The 26,004-nt window shown below is 37.3% G+C and overlaps 1 protein-coding gene and 1 non-coding gene across 2 annotated transcripts in view; one reads left to right on the top strand and one right to left on the bottom strand.

The window, feature by feature from the left end:
* The window catches only part of SPOCK3 (SPARC (osteonectin), cwcv and kazal like domains proteoglycan 3), a 333,704-nt gene that overhangs the window by 171,138 nt on the left and 136,562 nt on the right, over nucleotides 1-26,004 (bottom strand). The window contains exon 3 of the mRNA XM_059697687.1: nucleotides 21,050-21,095. Within this exon, the coding sequence (XP_059553670.1) occupies nucleotides 21,050-21,095 (46 nt within the window). The remainder of the gene's footprint in view (nucleotides 1-21,049; nucleotides 21,096-26,004) is intronic.
* On the top strand, nucleotides 16,818-17,103 carry LOC132236298 (small Cajal body-specific RNA 13). The gene has a single exon (XR_009453244.1). It is a non-coding gene; the product is annotated as a small Cajal body-specific RNA 13 (non-coding RNA).

The following is a 26,004-nucleotide window of genomic DNA, read 5'->3' as shown; positions in this document are numbered from 1 at the left end:
AGTCACAGCTTCAATTAGAAATGCCTTCCAGCCCTAACTGGTTTGGCTCAGTGGATAGAGTGTCAGCCTTCAGGCTGAAGGGTCCCAAGTTTGATTCCGGTCAAGGGCATGTACCTTGGTTGCAGGCACATCCCCTGTAGGGGGTGTGCAGGAGGCAGCTGACCGATGGTTCTCTCTCATCGATGTTTCTAACTCTCTAGCCTTCTCCCTTCCTCTCTGTAAAAAAATCAATAAAATGTATTTTTTAAAAAAGAAAAAAAAAAAGAAATGCCTTCCAGTCCTACTGTAAGCAAGGTTAGAAAAACAAATAAACAAACAAACAAAAAGCACTTGAATATATTCTTGCTGAAAGAGTTATTTGGATGAGTTTAGACAGTTATTCAGAGGTCTTTCAAATAAAAGATGTTAAAAAAGCTAATGCCTTTAAAACATACTATCCTTTGCCATATAAACCCCTTAAATAGAATGATCAACTCTTAATTGCATTTGCTTTTAAGTGCAATTTAAATATACTTCTCTGCCAAGTATATTCCACCACACTGGAAATACAAACATGACTTTGGGAAAACATAATGTTACATATTACTCATATTATTCCGTATCCTAATGAAAACGTATGATGTTCTAGATTTTTCTGGTTTTAAATTTTTAAAAAATTAGATGGACCAGAGGGGTGGGAGCCTTGATATTCTGCTGTGACAATAACCAGAGCATCCCTAGAGATTCATATTGCTTTAGTATTTAGTAAGTTTCATCTCGGGCATTACATTGAATGCTTGTTTCTCCCAGGGTGAGGTTTTTGGATCTAGGTCCTTATTTTCTTCTTACTGCCTGAAAGCGTTTGACCATTATCAAGTGGTAGCACAGGCCTAAAACTTAGGCTCATCAATTATGTATTACTAAAAGAAGAGATTGTTGAGCATGTAACTGGAGACTGTGGCTGCTTAGCTCTGTTCCTCAAAAGAGGGCAGAAAGTAATGGTTCATCTAACTTATCCAGATCAAAGATTTTAAATAACACTCCCCAACATTCCAGGTTTTTCTTTTCTTTTTTTTTCTTTTTTTTTTTAATATCCCAAAGCATCTTTAACAAGACTGCCCAGAGTACTTCACTGCTTTCAGTGTTTGGGTTCCATATTCAACCTGCTCCAGCAAAAGAGCCCAGGAGACTCCAACTCTCCACTGAGGGGCCAGGGAAAGAGACAAAGAAGCTGCTGTGGATTAATGAGCCCCTAGGACAAGTAGCTTAATCAGAGGAAGTGGCTTTGACCTTGGAAGAAACCCCGGTTCATACCAACTATTTAATTGGACATAACTTTGTTAAACTAAATATTTTCCTGAATGTCTCTCTCAATTTAATTACATAAAGTGAATTTTTAGTTTATAAGGTCAAAGGCTTTTCAGGTCCTTTAAAAAAAACCAAACTTTTGTTTTTTCACCTACTGATACAATGACAATACCAGTCACAGAAATAGCAAGTAAAGCTTTCCAGCAAATGTGGTTACATGTTATAAACATATGGAAATTTCAAAAAAAGACATTCACCAAGCAGGTCCCCCAAAGGATGAGTTTCAATAGTCTGATCACGGGCCACAGAATAGCCCCAGCATTCCTATAATGAACCCTGGAATGACAGCTTCCTATACATGAACTGGGAATCCTCTGCACCACGTCCTCCACCACAGCTCAGCCAATTACACACTGTAGGATTTCTTAGAACTCATTTTCTATATAGTTGGGACACTTTCAGTTGGGTATAAGAGAAATCTATTAAAACTGGCTTAACCGCCCTAACCGGTTTGGCTCAGTGGATAGAGCATCGGCCTGCGGACTAAAAGGTCCCAGGTTCGATTCCGGTAAAGGGCATGTACCTTGGTTGCGGGCCCATCCACAGTTTGGGGTGCGCGGGAGGCAGCTGATTAATGTTTCTCTCTCATCGATGTTTCTAACTCTCTATCCCTCTCCCTTCCTCTCTGTAAAAAATCAATAAAATATGTATTAAAAACAAAACTGGCTTAACCATAATTGGAACAGACTGACAGATGTCAGTGGGGGGGATTGGATGAAAAAGGTGAAGGGATTAGACAAAAACCATGTATGCATAGCACATACACACAGACAAGAGTGTGGTGATGGCCAAAGAAAAGGGGGTTTGGAGCTACGTAGAGTTATGTGGGTAAAAGGGGGTAGGGAATGGAAAGGCTTGGGGCAATGGTCACATGATGCAGTGTTCAGAAGATGTTTTATTGAGTTGTACATTTAAAACCTGTGTGGTTTTGTGAACCAATGTCACCCCAATAAATTATATTAAAAATAAATAAATAAATAAATACATAAGTAAATAAATAAACAAACTGGTTTAACCAAAGAAAGAAAAGTTACAGAAATCTATGAATACAGTCATTTGAGATGAGGCTGGACATGAGATTTGACGTGTATGTCAGGATTGGGTTCTGCTTGCTTCATCCTATAACACTGCACTCCAGTGTTTGGCACTCTTGCCCAGGTGTCTCTGGTTATCTGCAAACTTCTGTGATATTACATAGGTACACCTGCAAACAGGTAGCTTCTCTGCCCACTAACTATGCTGCACATCCCAGAATCTGTGGCCTGGTTTAGTCATATTCTTATCCTTAAACTAGTTGCTGTGAACAGGGAGGCTCTACTGGGTTAGTGCTGGGTCACTTAACTGCTCCCTCGTTTGTGGGTGGCATCAGCCTATGGACCTATATGGTCTGAGGGTAAGAATGGGGATTGTTTTCCCAACAGAAAATCAGCAGCAAAATAGATGTTGCATATAAGTAGGAACATTCATCCAACACACATAAAATGTTATAAAGTCAAAAATTCATGTATTGAAAGTTATAACTAACATATCATTTTAATATCTCGATCCAAGAAAGATATTAGTCTGCTTGTGTATCAGCTCTTATGCTTATGCAAGGGAATATGTGTAGTCATTATAGGAGTTATTTAAATATTATTTTAATATGATTGACTGTTCTGGTCTCCTAGGGCTGCCATAGATAAGTTCCCCAAACCAGGTGGCTTACAAAAACAGAAACTTATTCTCTCACATTTCTGGAGGCTTGAAGGCAATGGTAGTATTGGTTCCTTCTTGGCAACTCAGAGGGAGAATCGAATCCATGTCTCTCTTGCCCAGCTTCTGGTAGCTTCAGAGGTTCCTTGGCGTGTGGCAGCCTAACTCCAATCTCTGCCTCTGTCATCACAGGGCATTCTTGTATGTCTGTCTTTTTCCTGTCTTCTTGAAAGGACACCAGCCATATTGGATTAGGGCTCATCCTAAACCAGTACGACCTCATCTTAACTTGATTATATTAATAAAGACCCTATTTCACATAGGGTCACATATAGAAGCACTGGGGGTTAGGACATCAACCTATCATTTGGGAGGATGCAATAAAACACAGGACACTGACCCTTACTTTACAAATGACTTAAAATCTAATAATTAGAGTCTCATTAACACAAAAAGATTATCTCTAGAAATAACACTTAGAAGATTATGTGACTGTACTTATTTTCTTCCTAACGTTTTCAGTTTAAAATGAGCAAGGGAGCCCATCCTGTGAAGCTCAGTGGATGAGCATCGACCTATGAACCAGGAAGACACGGTTCAATTTCCAGTCAGGGCACATGCCTGGGTTGTGGGCTCGATCCTCAGAGTGGGGCCTGCAGGAGGCAGCCGATGAATGATTATTTCTTATCATTGATGTTTCTCTCTCTCTCTCCCTCTTCCTTCCTCTCTGAAAGCAATAAAAATATATTTTAAAAATAAAAAAGTGAATAAAATAAAATGAGCAAGGGATAAAATTTTATGCATGAGTTCCTGACTCCATTGACTAAAAATATGCTCAAAAGTTACACTGCGTAGTATATAATTAGTTTTGAAATGTGAGAAGTGAAAATCTGTATGTTCATTAGTTCCTTTTTTGATAGGGATTCTTAACATTTTAGAATACAAGATTTTACACATAGTTTAAATGTTTGAGAAACATTTTTAAAAATATGTGAATAGTCTATACAACAGAATGTTGAATACTTAAGATGCCTTGAGCCCAAATGACAGCCCCTGAGTTTTCCAGGGTCTCCTCTTCCCCTTACCTTATAATTAACTATCTCTTGGAAACCTTCAGGGCTTAAGTTATATGTAATCTGCAAAAATTACCTTTGGCTTTAGGTTAATTATGTTTTCCAAGTTTGCAGAGCTAATCATTAGCACAGCTCAGATTAAAGCCCAGTACTAATTTTCAAGCCCACAACATTTTCCTAAAATTATGCTGCCTCTTACCTTACATTAAAGGTCACTATGAAATTTTAAACATGTCGCCTATCTTGCTTTCAAATTTGTTTTAATTTCCAAATGTTCTAGCCTTAACTGGAAATACAACCCACTCCACTGCAGTATGGCAATAATTAGCTCATTTTTACAATGATGATTAAAATTATAGGTGATAACTTTGGAGCACAGTATAATAGCAAGACACAGTACTATGTGCTTAATGACATGAGTCCTAGTTCTAGATGTACAACTTAATCTCAATGGTGACATTATAATTATTTAATATATTTGGGCAAGTCTCTTAATTATTAAGTGATGTCCCGTTCTCCTAACAATATAAAATTTTGTTGGCTTCCAATTAAAATGAGGAAACTGAAAAATATTACAGATATAATACATATAAAGTAAGATTTTGTCAGCAATACATATGATGATAAAGTGTTTTAAAATAAATTTGATAAAACTACTAACAAATATTTCCCAAAATGGTTTTCTAAAATATGACTTTTGAACATTTCTCTTGAAAATTAAATTCATCTTGCCAGTGACAAATTATTGCTTTTTAAAAAATGACAGGAATCCTCTGCACAACAAAAGAAACCATCAACAAAACAACAAGAAAGCCCACTGCATGGGAGGACATATTTTCCAATGTTATCACCAATAAGGGTTTAATCTCCAACACTTATAGGGAACTCATACAACTTAACAAAAGGAAGATAAACAATCCAATCTAAAAATGGGCAAAGGACCTAAATAGACAATTTTCAAAAGAGGACATACAGAAGGCCAAGAGACATATGAAAACATGCTCAAAGTCACTAATCATCTGAGAGATGCAAATAAAAACAACAATGAGGTACCATCTCACAATTGTCAGAATGGCTATCATCAATAAATCAACAAATGACAAGTGCTGGAGAGGATGTGGAGAAAAAGGAACACTTGTGCACTGTTGGTGGTAATGTAACTGGTGTAGCCACTATGGAAGACAGTATGGAGCTTCCTCAAAAAGTTAAAAATGGAACTCCCATTTGACCCAGTGATCCCACTTCTAGGAATATATCCCAAGAAACCAGAAACACCAATCAGAAAGGATATATGCCTCCCTATGTTCATAGCAGCACAATTCACCATAGCTAAGATCTGGAAACAGCCTAAGTGCCCATCAGTAGATGAATGGATTAGAAAACTGTGGTACATCTACATGATGGAATACTATGCTGCTGTAAAAAAGAAGGAACTCTTACCATTTGCAACATCATGGATGGAACTGGAAAGCATTATGCTAAGTGAAATAAGCCAGTCAATGAAAGAAAAATACCACATGATCTCACTCATTTATGGATAATTAAGACCATTATAAACTGATGAACAAAAATAGATACAGAAGCAGAGCAGCATCGAACAGACTGTCAAACTACAGTGGGAAGGCCGGGGAGGGTTGGGGGAGGGGCAGAGATCAACCGAAAGACTTGTATGCATGCATATAAGCATAACCAATGGACGCAAGACACTGGGGGGTATGGGAGGCTGGGGGAAGGTCAAGGGGAGAAAAGAAAAGGAGACATATGTAATACTCTTTGTAATACTTTAAGCAATAAAACAAAATTTTAAAAAATGACAGGAATGAAAATTATTAGCAGAATTAAGTGTTATAATGTCCACATTTACATTCAGAGATTTTACCTTTAACATGTGATCCACAGGACTTGCGGAGCACTGGAAAGATAAAACTTAAAGACTAAAACTTGGAAATCATTCTTTGCCACCTCCTAATTTTAGAGGCAGAAATTGGAAACCTAAAGAATTTGATTAAATGATATGTACAAAGTTACTGTGAGTGAGAAGAAATCAGTCTTTTCTCTAATGTCAAGGGCAGTGTCCTCATGACTTGAAATTGCAACGAATGATCATGGATATAGCCAGGCTCCCTGGCCTAAAGGCTGGCCTAGGTCATGACTCAAAGGACGTGTGTGAGGAGGAGCCTCAGAATTAGGAATGAAATGAGATAGATATAAACTCTGTTTCTTTTTCTAAATAAGCTCTGGGAGGGAAATTAATTTCCCCCACTGAATCACAGTTTTACTGCTTTTTGTAATGGGAGCCATAATTACCAAACAAACATGGGAGCAAAGTAAAAGCAATGAAAGTAGGAGTTGATGTGATAATAGAGTGGAATAATAACTAAATGCTCGTGGTAGACAGTAGATGTTCAACAACTTTGACAACTATTCTTGTTAATTTTTTAGACTCATGAAAATTATGCCCTAAGAAAATAAGCTAAAAATGTAGTAGTTTTCAGTTTCCTTTCCTTTCCTTTCCTTTCCTTTCCTTTCCTTTCCTTTCCTTTCCTTTCCTTTCCTTTCCTTTCCTTTCCTTTCCTTTCCTTTATTTTGCAATCAAACCATTATAAGAAAATTACTAATAAAGTAACAGACTACATAATATCTTGGAAGGCAATAGGACTAGTATCTAGAAGATCTGAATTCTAATCTCAATTGCATTTATCAGTATTTGTGACATCTGTGCAAATCAATGCCCAAATTATCCCCGTTTCTTCATATATCCGAGTTAGCAACAAACAGTCTTACTCCACTTAAAAGTTTTGAAAGATTTTTTGTGTGTGAGGGTCAAGTGAAACAATTCTTCTGGAAATGCTAGGAAAATGCTCTATAAAGAATCCAAAGTACTGTCAATAAAAGGTAAATGAAAATTATAATTTACATGTAGTTAAACATAACTTCCTTAATAACACTACATAAAACGCACAAGCTCATCTGCTTGTATTTGAGTGAGACAAAAGCATACTAAAAACACCATTCTTCTGCTCATTAGACTTGTATTCAGCCCTTTACTTAGACATGTCAAATGTAGTAATAAATATTCCAAATAACAGATAATGCAATGTAACTGCTGCTCATAGAACACTGAAATAAGAGAACAAAAACAGGAAATAGAATAAGAAGTCATGTAACAATTTTTTTTAACATCGGTTAGAAACAGGTCTGGGTCAGATACATACATATGTTGGAGAGTTTGGCAAAAGTAGAAAGTCCAGGGATCACAGCACAATTTGCTGATGCAGTGGGTAGGGTACGGGCTACCTCATTTGTACATAAAAGATTCCACAGTTAAGTTTGATGAGTGGCCTGATTCAAATACCCCAATTTACCAATATGTCTACTTAGTACGTGGGAAGAAAAGTAATCCATGTAACTTCTTTTTTTTTAACTCTCACCAAGGAAATTTTTTCCATTGATATTTTTGAGAGAGTAGATGGCAGGGAAGAAGGAGGGAGAGAGAAAAACATGACATGAGAGAGACACATCAATTGGTTGCCTCCTGGTCTTACCCCCTACTGTCTTACCCCCTACTGGGCTGGGGATAAAACCTGCAATGGAGGTACCTGCTCTTGACTGTAAATGGAACCAGTGACCCTTCAGTCCATAGGCCAACACTCTAACCACTAAGCAAAACCGGCCAGGGTTCCATATTACTATTATCCATACTTAAATGACCCTCCATAAAGTAAAACTATAAATTGTTAAGATTAAAATAATGCATTATATCATAAAAATAAACAAGTGGTTCTGAATATGGGAACAGAATTTCTAGAAAAAATAGAAAGAGTAATTGACCAAGTTTATTTACAGATGCTTTATAAGGGTTACAGGTCAAAATATCAAGGGGCAAATAAGTTATGCAAATAAGTGGTGTGAGGATGTGGAACAACAGGCATTCTCATTAATTGCTATTAGAAATGCAAAACAGTACAGCCACTTTGAAAGATAGTTTGATGTTTTCTTGCAAAATTAAACATACTCTTTCCATATGATGCAGCAATCACACTTCTGGGTATTTAGCCAAAGGAGTTGAAAACTTAGGCCCACACAAAATCCTGCACATGGATGTTTATAGCAGCTTTACACAGAATCATCAAAACTTGGGAGCAACCAAGATATTCTTCAGTAGGTGAGTGGAAATACTAATACTGTGGTGCATCCAGATAATGGAATATCATTCAGGGCTAAAAAGAAATGAGCTATCAAGTCTTGAAATGACATGGAGGAACCTTAAATTCATATTTTTAAGTGAAAGGAGCCAGTCTGAAAAGGCTGTACACTGTTTGAGTCCAACTGTATGACATTCTGGAAAAAGCAGTAATGGGACACAATAAAAACATCAGTGATTGCCATGGGTTAGGGCAGTGGTTCTCAACCTCTGGCCCTTTAAATACAGTTCCTCATGTTGTGACCCAACCATAAAATTATTTTTGTTGCTACTTCATAACTGTAATGTTGCTACTGTTATGAATCGTAATGTAAATATCTGATGCAGGATGGTCTTAGGTGACCCCTGTGAAAGGGTCGTATGACTGCCAAAGGGGTCACAAACTGGTTGAGAACTGCTGGGTTAGGGGAAAGGAGGAGGGATAGGCAGAGCAGAGGATTTTTAGGGCAGTGAATATACTCTATATGATACCACAATGACAAAGACATGTTATTATACATTTGTCCAAACCTGTAGAATAAGCATGTCAAATTCGCCGCCCGCAACAAATATTTTTTGCGGCCCAGCCAATATAACGGTATGTAAGAAATGTTTTAATAAAAATTTCATAACTTAAATTTACAATATCCTGTTATACATAATCTTACCTAATAATAGACAAACATGTAAATTGACCATCCCTCTGCTACGCTCACCAGCCACTCAGGAGAGTATGTAAATTAACCCAACAAAGATGGTAGTTAATTTGCATACGTAGGCACAAAGCGGCAGAGCGGAGACTGAAGGCTTCAGCCGGCCAGAGCAGTGAAGGCCTGGGTCCCGGGTGCCAGAGGAAAACCGGTGCCGGCAGCCAGGGGAAGGGAAGGCCTATTACACGAATCTCTTCGTGCAATGGGCTTCTAGTTATTAATAACAAATGACAATATTCGCTAATGACTGATTACTATAATCGTGTTGCATTCGTTTCCCTTACGCGCCTTATGGGCAGGCACACCATTTCTCTCCACTAATACTATCAGTGAATATTTTAGCAAATATTTCCACCTCATTAGTCTTGTACTCACTTGTTTAGTGTACGCAACAGGAAATATTTCACTTTCGGAGAACAAGAAAAATTGGTTTATTTGTGTTATGCTTATTAATTTGTGCAGTTATTCAGTGTCTAGTAAGTTAATGTTTAAGAAAAAACATTAATTTTTATTAAGATATTCTATTACTTTATGTTAACAATTATTCATTTATTTCAGCACTTTGTATTCAGCATGTCTCTCTGGAAATAAGCCTACATTTATTTGAAAATTGAAGCTTTTGTTTTTTGCAGCCCACATAAACTTAAACCTTGTTTATTTGGCCCATGTTAGCCTTTAAGTTTGACATGCTTACTGTAGAAGGTACAACATTAAGAATGAACCATAATGTATACTGTGGACTGTGGGTGGTTATGACGTGTCAATGCAGGTTCATCAATTATAACAAACTAGAGGCTTGGTGCATGACATTTGTGCACTGGTGGGGGGGTGGCCTGTGTCATCTCGCAGTCCAGGACCCCTTGGGGGATGTCCACGGCGCTCCACCTGTGGGAGTGCACTGACCACCAGGGGCAGCTCCTGCATTGAGCGTCTTCCCCCTGGTGGTCAGTGCACATCATAGCAACTGGTTGTTCCACTGTTTGGTCAACTTGCATATTAGCCTTTTATGATATAAGATGCACCATTCTGTTGGGGAATGCTAATAATAAGGGCGACTATGCATATGTGGGGAAAGAGGGTATATGGAAATTCTCTGTAACTTCCATTCAATTTTTCTGTAAACTAAAAATAAAAACAAAAGGTCTATCCTTTTAATCCTCACCAAGGATATTTCCTTCATTGATTTATAGAGAGAGCAGAAGGGAGGGAGGAGGGGGAGAGAAAGAGAAGAAACATCAATGTGAGAGAGACACATCGATTGGCTGCCTCCCACACATGGGAAACTGTAACTGAGGTACATGCCCTTGATCAGACTCTAACCCATGACCCTTTAGTCCCTGGGCCCATGCTCTAACCAATTAGAAAACTCGCCAGGGCCAAAAGATCTATTTACAAAAAACAGAACATCCTACTGAACCTTGTTTAAAGGACTATCTTTTTTATTTATTTTTTCTATCACCATTTATTCCTACTATGACCTCATGCATCTTCACCCCCAACCCCACAATCACCAGGACTGTTGTCCATGTCAATGAATTCTCTCTCTTTCTTTTATTATTTTGCTCAATCCTTCCACCTTCCCAAATTCCCACTCCCACCACCCAGAACTGTCTGCCTGCTCGCTATCTATGACTCAGGTGGGATTTAATAAACAAAGTGAACTACCAAGCAAAATAAAGACAGACTCATAAAGGAATATCTTTTATCTTCAAGCTTTCTTTTCTCTCTCTCTCTCTCTCTCTCTCTCTCTCTCTCTCTCTCTCTCTCTCTCTCTCCCTCTCTCTCTCTCTCTCTCTCCCACTCTCCCTCTCTCCCTCTCCCTCTCCCTCTCCATTCTTCTCTCTCTAAAATCAATAAAAACACATTTTTATGAATAAAAGTAGTAAAAGTTACTTAAAGTTGTGGATTTTTTTCAAAAGAAATATAAGAGTAAGAGAAGGAAAAAAACACTAAACACTTTACATATTTTGTGTGTATAGGTCTTATATACATTTATTTAATTTCACAACCCTGTCAATTAGAAATTTATTCATATTTTATCAAAGGGAAAAGAACTCTAGTATTGTTAAATTACTTGCATAAGGTAATTTTGCCTGTCTGACCATAGCTGTGATTTAAACTCATGACTACATGGCCCAGTCAAATAAATGTCCACCCAACTATCCTGCCTGCCAATCATTTATTTCAGCTTCTCATGCAACACTAAAAGCACAGACTAGGGGGGATAAATGGTGAGGGAAGACTTGACTCAGGACAGTGAACACACAATACAGTGTACAGATGATGGGTTGTAGAACTGTGCACCTGAAACCTGTATAATTTTGTTAACCAATGTCACCCCAATAAATTCAATAAAAAATGAAAAAAAAGAACTATCAAGACACATGCAGTGAAGAAATAAAAGAAAAGGAAATCTAGGACTAAATAGCAAATTACTAATCTAGAAAAACATTTGTGAAATGTTAGAACTAGAAGAGACTATGGCTATGGCATCCCATGCTCTTTGATCATTATCAGAGTATTCTGATCAAAAACATCCATTCATTTTAAAACTTATTAAAAGCTTCTAAAAAGAGTACCATATAAAATACTTTTAATTCTTCAATTCACTTTCATGTAGAAGGATAAATTTATTCATTCTAGAATAAGTATATAAGGCCAAAAATTGGAAAGAATGAAATAAATTATAGTTAAAGAAGCAGTTCTCTGCCCTAGTTGGTTTGGCTCAGTGAATAGAACATTGATTGGCCTGTGGGCTGAAGGGTCCCGGGTTCAATTCTGGTCAAGGGTACATGCCCAGTTGTGGGCTCGATCGCTAGTAAGGGTTGTGCAGGAGGCAGCCGATTAATAATTCTCTTTCATCATTGATGTTTCTATCTCTCTTCCCTTCCTCTGTGAAATCAATAAAAAAATATTTTTTAAAAAATGTGTAGTTTTCAGATAATAAGTGCTATGTGAGGATGGAATGGCATATTCACATAGAGAGTCTAATTCAAAGCTGGAAGTCAGAGACATTACAGAGGTAAAAGTTCCATAATTATATTAGTGATCAGACCAAGTGACCTCTAAGCTTCACTGCTAATGTTCTAGAAACACATGTATTTTTTTTCTCCTTTGCATATAAGGAAGTGGGGTGAGAATTCTGGTCATGATATTTCCATAAAAAGTAATTTCCAAGAAAGCCCACAGAAGCTGTCATACATCCTTGAAACAGTTCTTGTCTTACAAATATGCTGTTATTCCCAAGTGATAGAATAATAATAACCCTTGCACTTATTATATAACAATTATATAAGTGAGTTTAAAATATATATCCCTATACTCTAAAAATGAGAATGCAAGTTACAAACATCTCCTTCTTTAGTACTGGAGCAATTCTAAATATAATTCAAGTGTATCTGATGATTGACCCTTTTGCAACCTATATTCCTATATCATTCCTACCATATTTTTTAATGAAAAAGATGTATGTCTGAGGTGAGAAAGAGATAAAAACTATGCATATAGATGAGTTGAATCTAAAGGAGTATCACATAGTAAGAGAGAAATGGACTTCAAAATCCACTACTGCAAGATTTCAAACCTAGCTACAATCCCTACTTAGCTTTGTTACCTTTATCAACCTCACTTAACTTTAGTTTCCTTCATAAATTAAAGGATATATTTAATTCTTAAGGTTAGTACAATGATTGTCTTAAATATAATACCTGACACATAGGAAGTGCTTGTTCAATGGGAACAAGGACTTTATCTTTTGAGGTTTTGTTGATGCCTACAATCCATTCTGAAACCCCCTTCGCACCTACTTCTGGCACTGGATCTGAAAAGGTGAATATATTTTTAAAAATTCCCTGACAGCCCAACTGGTGTGGCTCACTGGTTGAACATCAAGCTATGAACCTGGAGGTCAGAGTTCGATTCCCGGTCAGGGTACATGCCCGGGCAGTGGCCTTGATCCCCAGTGTGGGGTGTGCAGGAAGCAGCTGATTAATGATTCTCTCTCATCACTGATGTTTCTACCTCTCCCTCCCTCTCTGAAATTAATTAAATATATATTAAAAAAATAAAATAAAAATTCCATGACACATTTTGTTGCCTTCAAAAGAATAACCATCTTAACAAACATCTTCTGAGTACTGTAGAACAGAATGACTAAAAGAAATTATTTTGAGAAGCTTGTGTGCTTGTGCCTGGTGATTCTCAACTATATTGGCATAAAATAAACAAGTGTAGAGTTTAAAATTCAAACACATTCACACCCATCAGGATGGATATTACTTTTTAAAAGCTCAAAATAACAAATGTTGGCTAGGCTCTAAAGAAACTGGAACCTTTCTGCACTGCTGGCTGGACTGTAAAATGATGCAACCACTATGGAGAATAACATGGTGGTTCATCAAAAAACAGAATTGTTTTTGATCCAGCAACTCCTAATTCCAGATGTGCACTCAGAAGAACAGAAAGAAGAGATTCAAAGAGATATCTGTACTCCAATGTTCACAGCTGCATTTTCACAACCAAGTGTGGAAGCAACCTGCAGGTTCGTCAGCGGATAAATGGATACACAAAATGTGGTAAATACATAAATAAAGTATTATACAGCCTAAAATAGGAGAGCAATTCAGACACATTTTACAACATAGATGAAACTTGAGCACATGATGCTAAGTGAAAGAAGCCAGTCACAAATGTGTACAATTCCACTTATATGAGAAATGTAGACTATTCCAATTCATAGAGACAGAAAGTAGAATGGTGGTTGCCAAGGGTTGGGAGAAGGGAAGAGGGAGTCCTACTATTTAATGAGTATAGTTTCAGTTTGAGAAAATGAAAGAGTTCTGGAGACGAATGTTGGTGATGTTTGCACAAAAATGTAAATGTATGTAATATCACTAAACTATATACTTAAAAATGGTTAAAATAGTAAATTTTGTTTAATATATATATATTTCAATTTTTATTAAACACACACACACACACACACACACACACACACACACGCACACACGTGACCCAGCTAACTTAAGTCAAAATGTTTAGGGACCAGGCCGAGGCAACTGTATTTTTAAATGAGTGCTCTGTAATCCCACGTTCAGGCATGACTGAAAATCACTCCTTTAGCCAGTGGAGGATTCCTGCCAAAAATATTGCTTCCTATCTGTATCTACTGATGTTTCAGCCTTCACAATATTTATTACTATGTTAGACTAACAAGGATTGAGATAAGAATATTATTTTTTTAAGTATCTCAACACCTTTGAATTATATTTTATTGACCCCTTCCTTTATAAATTTGATTGACAAGTCAGTAACATATAAGTTCATTAAAGAGAAATAAATATAATTTGACTTTTTGCACAACTATGTAGGCTACTGGAATAAAAACCAAATTAAGTTTTATTTATTTAGATTTTATCTTCTAAATTAAAAACACAGACCTTTATACAAACTTTATTATCTATGGAGAAAAAATAGCAGTATTTGACCTAGAACAAAACAATTTTAATATTCTTGATTTCTATATATTAAAGATTATGGTGTGAAACAAATGGAATAGTATTTTTGTATAAGTAAATCATAATTAGATGGGAGGCTGAAATATATTGTCATGCAGAAGTCCGATGTAGTTCTTATGTACTAAATCTGACATAGAGCAAAGGAGCGTGTACTTTGGGATTCTAGGTTGAATATGTCTTTGCAGTTTTACAGAGGCTTCTATAAGCCAAGTTTGCCCAAATAAATGATATAAAGTGTATGATGTAAATTGGCATAGCTCTCAGCTAACAAGGAATTATTTCAAAATGATACAACAAACCAAAATCAATTATTTTGAGTTTATCAAATATTGATTCAGATCAAATAATGGTTCAGAATTTGCATTTTTATAAAATACTATAATCATATAATCATCTTTGCATATTATCCACACTGAATTTCAATTGTGGAACACCAATTTTTCCACTAGAAAAATGCCAAAAAGACCGAAGCTTTTAAACAAAGCAGCATTATGGTACTACCATGCCTCTATTGTGAAGCTTGGATCAGACCTATCTATTGTTTCAGACTATTATCAATAAAAACCATCTAAGCATATGTAAACAAGTGAAAATTAAAAGCATCTGTGGGAGAGTCAATACCTACATTGTGTAATCCATTTATACAGTGCCTTCAGCGGTCCTCAACCTGTGGGTCGCGACCCCTTTGGCGGTCGAACGACCCTTTCACAGGGGTCGCCTAAGACCATCCTGCATATCAGATATTTACATTATGATTCATAACAGTAGCAACATTACAGTTATGAAGTAGCAACGAAAATAATTTTATGGTTGGGTCACAACATGAGGTACTGTATTTAAAGGGCCAGAAGGTTGAGAACCACGGCTTTAGACTGTGGAATCTCAGAGGGAAGGCGGGGGAGGGTGGGTGGGTGGGAAGAGATCAACCAAAGGCCTTAAATGCATATATGCAAAACCCATGGGCACAGACAATAGGGTGGTGGAGGCCTAGAGCGGGGGGATGGGGGCGGGCTATAAGGGGTCAAAGGGAGAAAAGGGACATATGCAATACTTTCAACGATAAAGATTCAACAATAAATAAATAAATGAGAAGTTTTGAAATGCATTTTAAAAAGGAAAAGATAGTTGGGGTGCATTTCTCAAATGCTAGTCTTTTTAAAATTCAGAAATAAATACAGCTATAATAATATAGCAGCTCTGTTCATTGAAGGGAATAAAAGCTCCAGAAGACATATCAACACCTCTCCTTTAGTAGCCAGGGATTTATGCAAAGGGGCATCTCAAGCTGTGACTGTTGGTATATGTGACAAGTTTTGCAACTGGATAGGAAGAATTGGGCGAATTAGATAAAAACTCTAAGAACTGATCCTGAAAAGAAAGAAACAGTAGGTAAATATATGGCTAAGCATATGACTGGCCTTTCAGAGAGCAGTCTTTCTTTTTCACCTCCCTCCAATTCTTGCTCATCTAGATACAAGATCAGCTATTCACAGTCTATCTTTCCTAACTGGATTTTGAGCAGTTTGAATTTCACTTTCGGGATTTTTGGTTGAATTAAATATAACCAAATTAGCTGCTGTTTCCAGAGAGCTCTGGTCTTAATAGAAACAGCTGTGCCTGGACGGTGTGGCTAAGTGATTAAGTATTGGCCCATGAACCAGGAGGTCAAGATTTGATTCCTAGTCAGGGCACATCTCATGAGTTGCAGGCTCAATCCCCAGTGTGGGGCATGCAGGGGGCAGCTGGTCAATGACTCAACATCATCACTGATGTTTCTCTCTCTCCCTCTCCCTTCCTCTCTCTGAAATCAATAAAACATCGTAAAAAAAAAAAAAAAAAAAAGCTGCTGATCTAAGTCACAGGTACACATTTTTACCCTAATTCCATATCCTCAGAAATCTGCACAAGCGGGTGAAACACATCAATCTGTCCTGAAATTTCTGGATCTATTTAAATTCCCTTTCTCTATTATTAGTCTATTGATTAGAATTCATTGCCATGGTAGATACCAAATGCAGATACTCCAAACTGGTTTGGAGAGTAAAATTAGGGAATTATAGAAAGCGCATTTTGCTCTTAACTCTCACTTCAGGGCAATACATATCAAATCCTAGAGGAAAAACAAACAAACAAAAACAACACAAAAACAAAAAACAACATCTTTTGAATAAAAGGTGATCCTTGTAGATATAGCACTTCAGTATAAGTACAGACTCGAAACAACTGTCAGGAAATACTGCTAAAAATTCCAGTAATTTATCACTTGCACACCTAAATTAATATGTGACCTAAAAACAATGTAGAGTTAAGGAAGCAAAGAGAAAAGAAGTAAAAAAAAAAATTAAACCCGAAGGCGCACCAGACTTGCAGAAAAAGCAAACCCCGGAGGAAGCTGAGGCACGGCTGCTCGAGAGCCAGCCTGCCCTGTGCGATGTTCCTCTGATAGTTCCCGGGCACTGTTGCCACGGCGATAGTGACTGTCCCTGTCATTACCTATCCCCAAAAGTGAGAGAAGCTTTGCAGTCGAGATATTGTTTAACAGGTGGAGTGATTTCTGTTGGACACTAAGTACTGCTACAAAGGAAAAAAAGAAAGTTTTAAAGCTATAGCATATCTATCCAAAGCATTTATTAAAATATTTATCATGCTACTACTTTAGTTTATCCATGCATCTCTTCTTTCCTTTGTCATCATAAGCATAGGATGTTTATGCCGTATTCAAAAAGATGCATGTCCTCATTAAAACTATTTTTCAGTCCATTTCTATTGTGTCAACTCATGATTAGCTACACTAATGAAGAGAAGTAATGGCACAGAAATTTCTAGTGGAGATAACCAAAGCAATTTATTTAACACATCGGAATGCTTTCTTTTATTTTAATGCAGATTTACCATCACCAAAATAGTTTTACTTAAATTCATTTGAAGCCATTATATTTTACCAAAAGTCTTTATTTATTATTATTATTTTTTTTGGTAAACAAGCCAAGTGGAAATGTTCTGATTAATGCAAAAAAAGTTATGTGAGGTGGAAAATCTGTGACAGTTAAACCAAATGGTAGATAAGATATGTATGAACAATTAGTTAATTTTACCTAGAAGCAAATTTACAGGTGCAAATGTATTTGTAGAGTGTAAATATGTATAAGTTTATTTGTGTATGTATGTGTGTTTATGTTTATACATATACCTATATGCTGAGGAATTACAGGCTGAAAAATGATGCCATTTATATTATGAAATATTAATTTACATGCTCCTTAATGTTACTTTAATTCCTGCATATTTTGTGAAGCATTCTATGGAGGTGGAAGTATGATGTTAGAATGAATATGGTTTAAAAAATGGCATAAATATAAGCATAAAAATTATAATGCTAGATCTCACTCATATGTGGGATATAATGATCAACATAAACTGATGAACAAAAATAGATCCAGAGATAAATGGCAGGGGAGGTGGAAGGGTTAGAGATCAACCAAAGGACTTGTATGCATGCATATTAGCATAACCAATGGACACAGACACTGGGGCAGTGGGGGCTTGCCCTTAGGGGTGGGAATGGCTGGGGGGCGGGGGTCAATTGGGAAAAAAGGAGATATATGTAAAACTTTAGATAATCAAAAACAATAGTTGATACTTTAAAAAAAATGTAATACTAAGCTACATTTTTCTCACTCTTTTCAGGAAATATACAAATTTCCGAAAAAGAAAGTGTAAAAAACCAACTTATATTGATGTGCTATGCTGTTCATAAACAAATGAAAAAGAGTATATTAAAAATTATAAACATTCATAAAAAGTCTTCTATTTTATGTTCAACAGCTCAATGATGTTTTGAAAATAATACTTAACAAAAGATTATGTCATCAGGAAAAACAAAAAACATTAGGAGTCAACACCTCATGTCTATTCTATTCAAATAATGCACTCTATCTTATTCAGAATTGGATGGGAAAAGGATGTTTTTCCTACTCCTCAGTATGGTCTACCAATGGATTAGTTAATCGTACTCAAATCCAAAAACAAATAGAAAACAAATATATGTATCTCAAACTAACTTTTTCTATATAACTAGAGGCACATTGCACAAAATTTGTGCACAGGGGGTGTCCCTCAGGTCACCCTGCATCCCTGGGGGGATGTCTGACTGCCGGATTAGGCCCGATCCCTGGATGGGGCCTAAACCAGCAGTCTGACATCCCTCTCACAACCTGGGACCGTTGGCTCCTAACCACTTGCCTGCCTGATTGCCCCTAATCGCTTCTGCCTGCCAGCCTGATTGCCCCCTAACTGCTCCCCTGCCGGCCTGATCGCCCCCAACTGCCCTCCCCTGCCTGCCTGATCATTCCTAACTGCCCTCCCTTGCTGGCCTAACCGCCCACAACTGTCCTCCCCTTCTGTGACCCACCTCCTCCTCTGGGACCTGCCACCTCCACACAAGGCTGTGGAGATGCTGGGAACCCTGGCCGCACCACATGGAGTGGCTCCCAGGCCCTGCATTCACTGTGCATATAGCCATCTTGTGACGACATTAGGGCATGATGTGTGAGGGCGTGACACCACCTAGGCTATTATTAGTATAGATACTTTCCTATGTATGTTTACCAACAATACATGTTCCATTAATCAAAACCCAGGGTCTGATAGTCTACAAAATATTGTCTAAAACATAGAAACAAAGCATCCAGCTCTATTTCTAAAGTTCACTCAAGTAAATATTTATTTTTAAAGCATAAAGTTTAAAATTCTGTTAGTATGTCATTATTTTATTTCAAAGCTATCATATAAGGAACAGTACCACATAGTAATTAGGAAATGGGGTTCAGGGGTCAGACTGCCTGGACCCAAATCCAGACTATCACATTGTAGGAATATGACCCCAGGCAGAAGCTTTAACCTCCTTCAGTGCCTCACCTTCCACATCATCTGACAGTGTTACTTTGAAGATCAAATGAACGAATATATTGAATATTTAGAATAGTAACTCAATACATGACACTCTTAATAAATGTCAGCTATTATCCTGTCGTGATCTTTCACTTTGCCTCATAAATATGATGTTTTTTGACAAGTTAGTAGGCTGAAAACCTCTTTGAAAATTAAAATAAATCTGTTTTAAGGTACATAAGGGCTTGGAAGCTTTCCTATAGCAATCTTTATTTTTTTTTACTTTTTTAGTGAGAGATAAATCATTGTTCAACATATCACCACACACACACACACACACACACACACACACACACACACCCACACACCATCTTTATTGTAATTGGATGCACCACGTATGGCAAATTTAAGTGTTAATATCCATTTCATACATAACACTAATATTTCAAGGTTTCTAATTCTATCATAAAAATTCATTTCCCAAGAAAGCTTGCAAATATATCTCCATCTGCATGTCATTACTTTTTCATTGCTTGTCTTTTGGTTCATTTCACTTGACTTATTAGTAACCAAATCAAAATAATTTTTTTGGAAATTTTAAATGCATACTCCACAAACACAGTGGCCACATGAAGTACAGAAGAAATAAACTAATATTAAAGAGGGGCTTGGATATGAATGACTTTTTCTGATTGCAGGTTAACATCAATGTGGACAACCGTCCCTGTCTAGGTCCACCCAGGTTGGTTCCCTCTTAGAGAGATTGGCTGTTGAAGCATTCATTCCAAATATATAATAAAAAGTTCCCAGGCATAAACTAAGCTTCTTTTAATAACATATTATGGCTCCTTCTTAAAAATTATTTCTATTTTTAAGTGATACTATTTTATGGAGTAACATCTTTTGTAAGTTTACTTTAGGCTATATAAAGTAGAAATTCCTTTTGTTTCAAACTTTAAAAAGGAAAATATCTGGTTCTAATATTGTACAATTCAGTAAACAAATCTGTTTAATAATTTATATAATAATCGTTGCCTTGAGTTTTCAGTCTAATTGCACAGGTAGAAAGAAGTATTTCCTTCCCCATGCATAATGCCCTGCTTTCACTTCTCAAGTAAGCAAACCAGAGCTACACACTGTGTGTACAGAGGTGCAGGAAACCCCTATTATATGTAAGACTTTTCCATTTGGGCCTATCTAAGACCCCAGCTGAGTCTAATTACCAGTCAGCTCTGTTTTAAATAAAACTGTTTTATTTACTGAGAAAGAGACATCAAAGCCATTTATTTTGAATTTTTACATAAATATGTCTATTTCCTAGTGATTATACTTGACTATATTCGAAAATTGGAGGAAGTGACTTGTATCACAAAAAGTGGGCATGGTATAGCTCAAAAGCCTAAATTGTAACCTAAGATCTGCATCTAGTAATAACAGTCATCTTGACATAATCGTGTTACCTAATAAATATATTTTAACTACATTATTCTGAAATGAAAGCAATTATTGCAGATTTTTTTCATTCATCTAAGCTCTCCTATTCAGTATTTTAAAATCTAACCAGACAGTTAATATCATGTTCAAAACAGTGATTATAGACATGTAAAGATTTTTATTTTAAAATAATTAGATTCTTACCCTGATCAAAGGCCTTTCCAGGACTCCAAGTGCGGAAATAATCATCCTAAGGGAAAAATAATGTGAATTGAGTGGATGAGTTAATACAATGTAAAGAGTCATATAAAATCTAAAATAAAATAGAAAATACAGAAGCTGAATACAAACCTCCACTTCCTGTAATGGCAAGCAGCAAATTATAAAAAAATAAAAAAATGAAAAGAACAAGAGAAAAACAAAGTTATCCAAATGGAACACATTATTTACATGTTATAGAAATATCTTCCAATAAATGTGCTAATTTTTCATTGCAAATCTGTGGTTACTCTCATAATTGAACTATTTTGGTTTGCCACTTCACTTAAATATCATAATGCAGTACTTTTAAAATTGCAATTCAACATGCAATATAAGATGCAGATAATTACCCTGACCTAATAAGCTATAAAAGTATCTTAGCAGTGTCCAATTATACAACTTTATAATATTAAATGGAACCATTAATATAGCAGGAAAAATACGAAGTGATTTTCCACTAGACTATAAAGTATAAATATACTTGATGTAAATCAGTCACTTATTAATTGACTAGAGGCCCAGTGCACAAATTCGTGCACAGGTGGGGTCTGGCCGGCCCAGCCCCAATCAGGGTGGATCAGGGCCAGGACTGTTGGGAGGAGATGGTGGGAGGTTGGCTGGCCAGCCCACCCTGATCGGGGCCCAATCAGGGCCGGGCTGGCTGGGGGGAGGGGGTCCATGGGAAATTGGCCAGCGGGCCCCACCCCCGATTGGTGTGTGGAGGCCCATTGGGGATGGAGCTGGCTGGGGGGAGGGGCGGTGGGCCGATTGGGGTGGTGGGGGCCCATAAGGGGTGGGGCCAGCTGGGAGGAGGGGCTGTGGGCGGTGGGCCAGTCAGCCCCGCCCCTGAATAGGGTTGGGGAGGCCAGCAGCCGGGGGGGGGGGGTGAGGGGGGAAGTGGGGAAGGGAGCCCTGTGGATGTTGGCAGGTTGGTCCTGCCCCCAAATGGTGTGTGAGGGCGCGATCAGGGGTGTGGCCAGCCAGGGGGAGGGGCTGCAGGAAGTTGGCTGGCTGGCCTTGCCTCTGATTGAAGTGGGGGGGGGCAACTTGGGGCAGAGCTGGCTGGGAGGAGGGGCCATGGGCCGATTGGGGTGGTGGGGGCCCATAAGGGGTGGGGCCAGCAGGGAGGAGGGACTGCAGGAGGTTGACTGGCTTGCCCCGCCCCCTATTGGGGTAGGGGGAATCCGGAGCTGGCCAGCTGCAGGGAGGGGCTGCAGTAGGTTGGCCCCCAGCCCCACCCACAATCCGGCTGGTTCGCTGGCCTCAGTGGGTGTCATAGCAACAGGTTATTCTGGTTGTTGGCTTTTTATATATATATATAGATTATCTAAAAAGTTCATCAAAATGCGATTGGAAGCTTTAAAAATGCACACCCAATTCAATCTTGCCTAAATTTTCAATCTTTTATATGGAAAAATCATTACTATATATTTACTATACAGTGTGCAAATATAACCATACAGTACAGATGTGGGGTAAAGTATAGTGAAAAAAATTTACAAAGAGTAAAGACAAACTGACTAGCTTTACTTTATTAATGGTTTTTACACCCTAGAAGTCTTGCACACATGCATACCTCATACATATCACCTTTTATATTAATAGAACAGATTTTACTGCTTCAATGAATCAGCTGTTTGCCCCAGAGTAAGAAAAGGCACATTGTGAAACTCCTTAATGAAACATCTCCTTGCCCAATACTCTTGGACACACCAAGGCAATCCATTGGAAACACAGAACACAGGAAATGCAGAAAGGCCAAGGAGAGAGTCTTTGAGTCTCCTTCCTAAGCTCTTTGCTAACACCTTCCAATGAACAGTGAGGAAAATGTGGCATATTTTAATTCTGGAAATAAAAACATTTCTTAATTTTATTTAATCAAAAATTACCAATTGCTACAAAACATTTTCTTTATTGTGACTAATCATTCACCACCTTCTGCATTCCCATCTCACCAACTTCAAATGAAGGGATTAACCAAAGACCTTATATGCATAGATAGCCAATGGACATAGACAATATTGCACTGAATGCCAAGGGCAGGTGAAAGGAGGCAAAGAGAAGGAAATGGGGGACATCAGTAATACTGTCAAATTAATATAATATAATATAATGTAATATAATATAATATAATATAATATAATATAATATAATATAATATAAATGTTCTTATAAAAAAAGAGAGGGGCAATCCACAATGATAGGTTCTATTCTACAAAATTATCCAGGATTAAATTAAAGGAGGATAAAACCACTGGGTAATTAAATAAACATTGATTGTTCAGTCTCTTTTTAAAATCTCTTTTTAAAAATCATTTTAGCATAATAGAATTCTTGGACAACTAAGATTTTAAATTAAAAAATTCCACTCAAAGTCTCTAAAGTTTAGCCGGGGATCATGACACACTCATTTCAAATATTTTCTTCTTTGATTACATCTCACTGTTCAGGGATGATGACTATTTATTCATTTCCTGCAGAAGGAGGGATTGGAGCTTTCCTGAAATATAACTACAAGCTGGACAACGGGCACATGAGCGATGAGTGTCGAGACAGGAAAACTGGTATTTTAAGGCTGGCTTTACTGTTTACTAGCTGCACAACTTTAGAAAAGCTGATGACCTAAACCTCAGGACCCTGTGAATAAAGCGGGAAAATAATACCTACCTATCTGGTAAGGAAGCTGGGGTATTGTTACACAAAATATAAACTAGCAGCACAACCTCTGGCATAAAGGAGAGGCTAAAGCATACTTGCTCATCACAAGGGCCAGGTTCATCTCCCTCAATACCTTTGGGCCACAGCACCATCAGACACATTCTTATCACTGCTGACAAGGTCCTTTAGTTTTCTTAGAAAAAGCCAGAGACTCCTCATAACATTTGTGCAAGCTGATGTTCAAACTGCCCTCCCAAATGCCAAATGTTAGATGTAATGAGCATTTTTAAAGCCTACATTTATGAGTGCAGCATTGAATGCAACAAGGCAAGTGTTTCTATAATCACCTCAGACTATTCTGAAGTGGTACAGCTACCAGGGGCATCATCCAAGAAGATGTGGGTAAGTATTGCAATAGTCACACCATCCATGTAAATAAGACAGATCTAGAAAGGGGAATAGGTGTGGAACAGACACTAATAGCACTGATAACATGAAAGCAACACGTCTGACACAACACATAGTGTTTGACATAATCGAGATCTTTACAGATTAGCAGAAATTAAGTGTATGTACATATAATGTTATGGTAAAATCCATTCTCAACCACTTTTAATTTAACTTCCTTCAGAATAACATAATCACATTGGGTTAGTCTGGGACCACAGTTATATAAAAATCTATAATCATAATATAAACATGAGCTAGGTTCTTCTGGCTATGTCAAGGGCAATCTCAAAGGTCTGGCCACTGTGGGGATCTGATACAGTATAAAAAAGCAAAATAGGTAGCCTATCAGCTATTTTTAGTTATTTTTCTTTGTGTTCTCATATGACTAGACTGTGTGTGTGCGCATGTGTGTGTGTGTGTGTGTGTGTGTGTGTGTGTGTGTGTGTGTGAAGATGGTTTCACCTCATTAAATCTTAGGAAGTTTGCCAGGATGCAAAATAAAAGTGTGTTCACGTCCGTGTTCATTCAAGCGCAAATCTTTTGCCTCGGAAGCTTTGTGTGAATATTGGTTGTTCTCAGGCTTTAATTTAGATCCAAAATAAGCCAATAAGGGATTTAAAAAACAACTGCAAGAGAAATGCCCCCATTTGGAGAAGTGCAGGTTCCCATGACTGAAACTAAGCCTGAGTGTTCCAACAGGCGAAGTTGAATTCCTGTCACTCTTGTCCAAAAGCTTACACCAGTGAATTACAGCGGCAATATTACAAAGGCAATATTATGCCTTTGCCAATTTCTTATGCTTAACAAAATATTTGTTCATTTTTTAAAAAATAATCTATATAACAAAATTTGATTTGTGTATCCTGTTACTTAAACTTTTTCATTGTGGTTTTAATGCTCGATTTTTCCTAATTTTAAATCAAATGTATATTTAACATAGAGCAGTTTCTCAACCTTGGGCATTAGTGATATTTGGGCCAGATATTTGGTGTATTGGGGGAGTGACTGTCCTGTTCATTGCAGGCTGTTTAGCAGCATCCCTAGCCCCTAGCCAGGAGATACTAGTAGCAACCTCGCTAAAGGTGTGACAAATAGAAATGTCACCAAGTATTGCCAATGTCTCCTCAGAGGGAAAAACATCACCTTTTTGAGGACTACTGATCAGAGTTATTGGGAAATACAAGACAAATGAATCAAAATATTCTACAACAATGGGCTACTAACAACAAAGATTTTCTTCACAGATGTTTTAATATATTGAAATAATATTGCACATTCAACTCTATATACAGTTTTTTTGTGTAACATTTATTAAGAGCACTTTACAATTGTATTAATGTTTTTTTCAAAATATGTAATGCCTAATATATTTTGTGTAGCTATTACCATCATTTAGTTAACCCTTCATATGTCTATGCTTTTGTATTGTTTATAATATTTTGCTATAACAAACAACTCATACATAAATGTCTAAGTATTTATTCTCTTATAAACATAGAATATAAGTTTAGGAAGGTGGTCCCTGGGAATAAAAACCATACCCAGAATAAGAAACTAATTTCCTGTGACAATAACTGGTTATAACCAGGATTTGACCAGATAGAGTAGATTGGAAGGACACGTTTATATCAAAAGTTCAACTGTTGAACTCATTCATTCACTGCTACATCTGTACTGATATATCCTCCCATTGCCTGAAGGAATAACAAGGTTTGGAAAACTAGGTCAGGGATTAATTAAGCATCCTCATAGATTTTGATAAGTAATCAATTGGGAAAAGGAGTCTTGAT

Source organism: Myotis daubentonii, chromosome 5 (assembly GCF_963259705.1).
Source record: "Myotis daubentonii chromosome 5, mMyoDau2.1, whole genome shotgun sequence".
Classification (NCBI taxonomy): domain Eukaryota; kingdom Metazoa; phylum Chordata; class Mammalia; order Chiroptera; family Vespertilionidae; genus Myotis; species Myotis daubentonii.
Note: the sequence above shows the minus strand (reverse complement) of the source record. Positions and strands in the feature narration are given on the sequence as shown.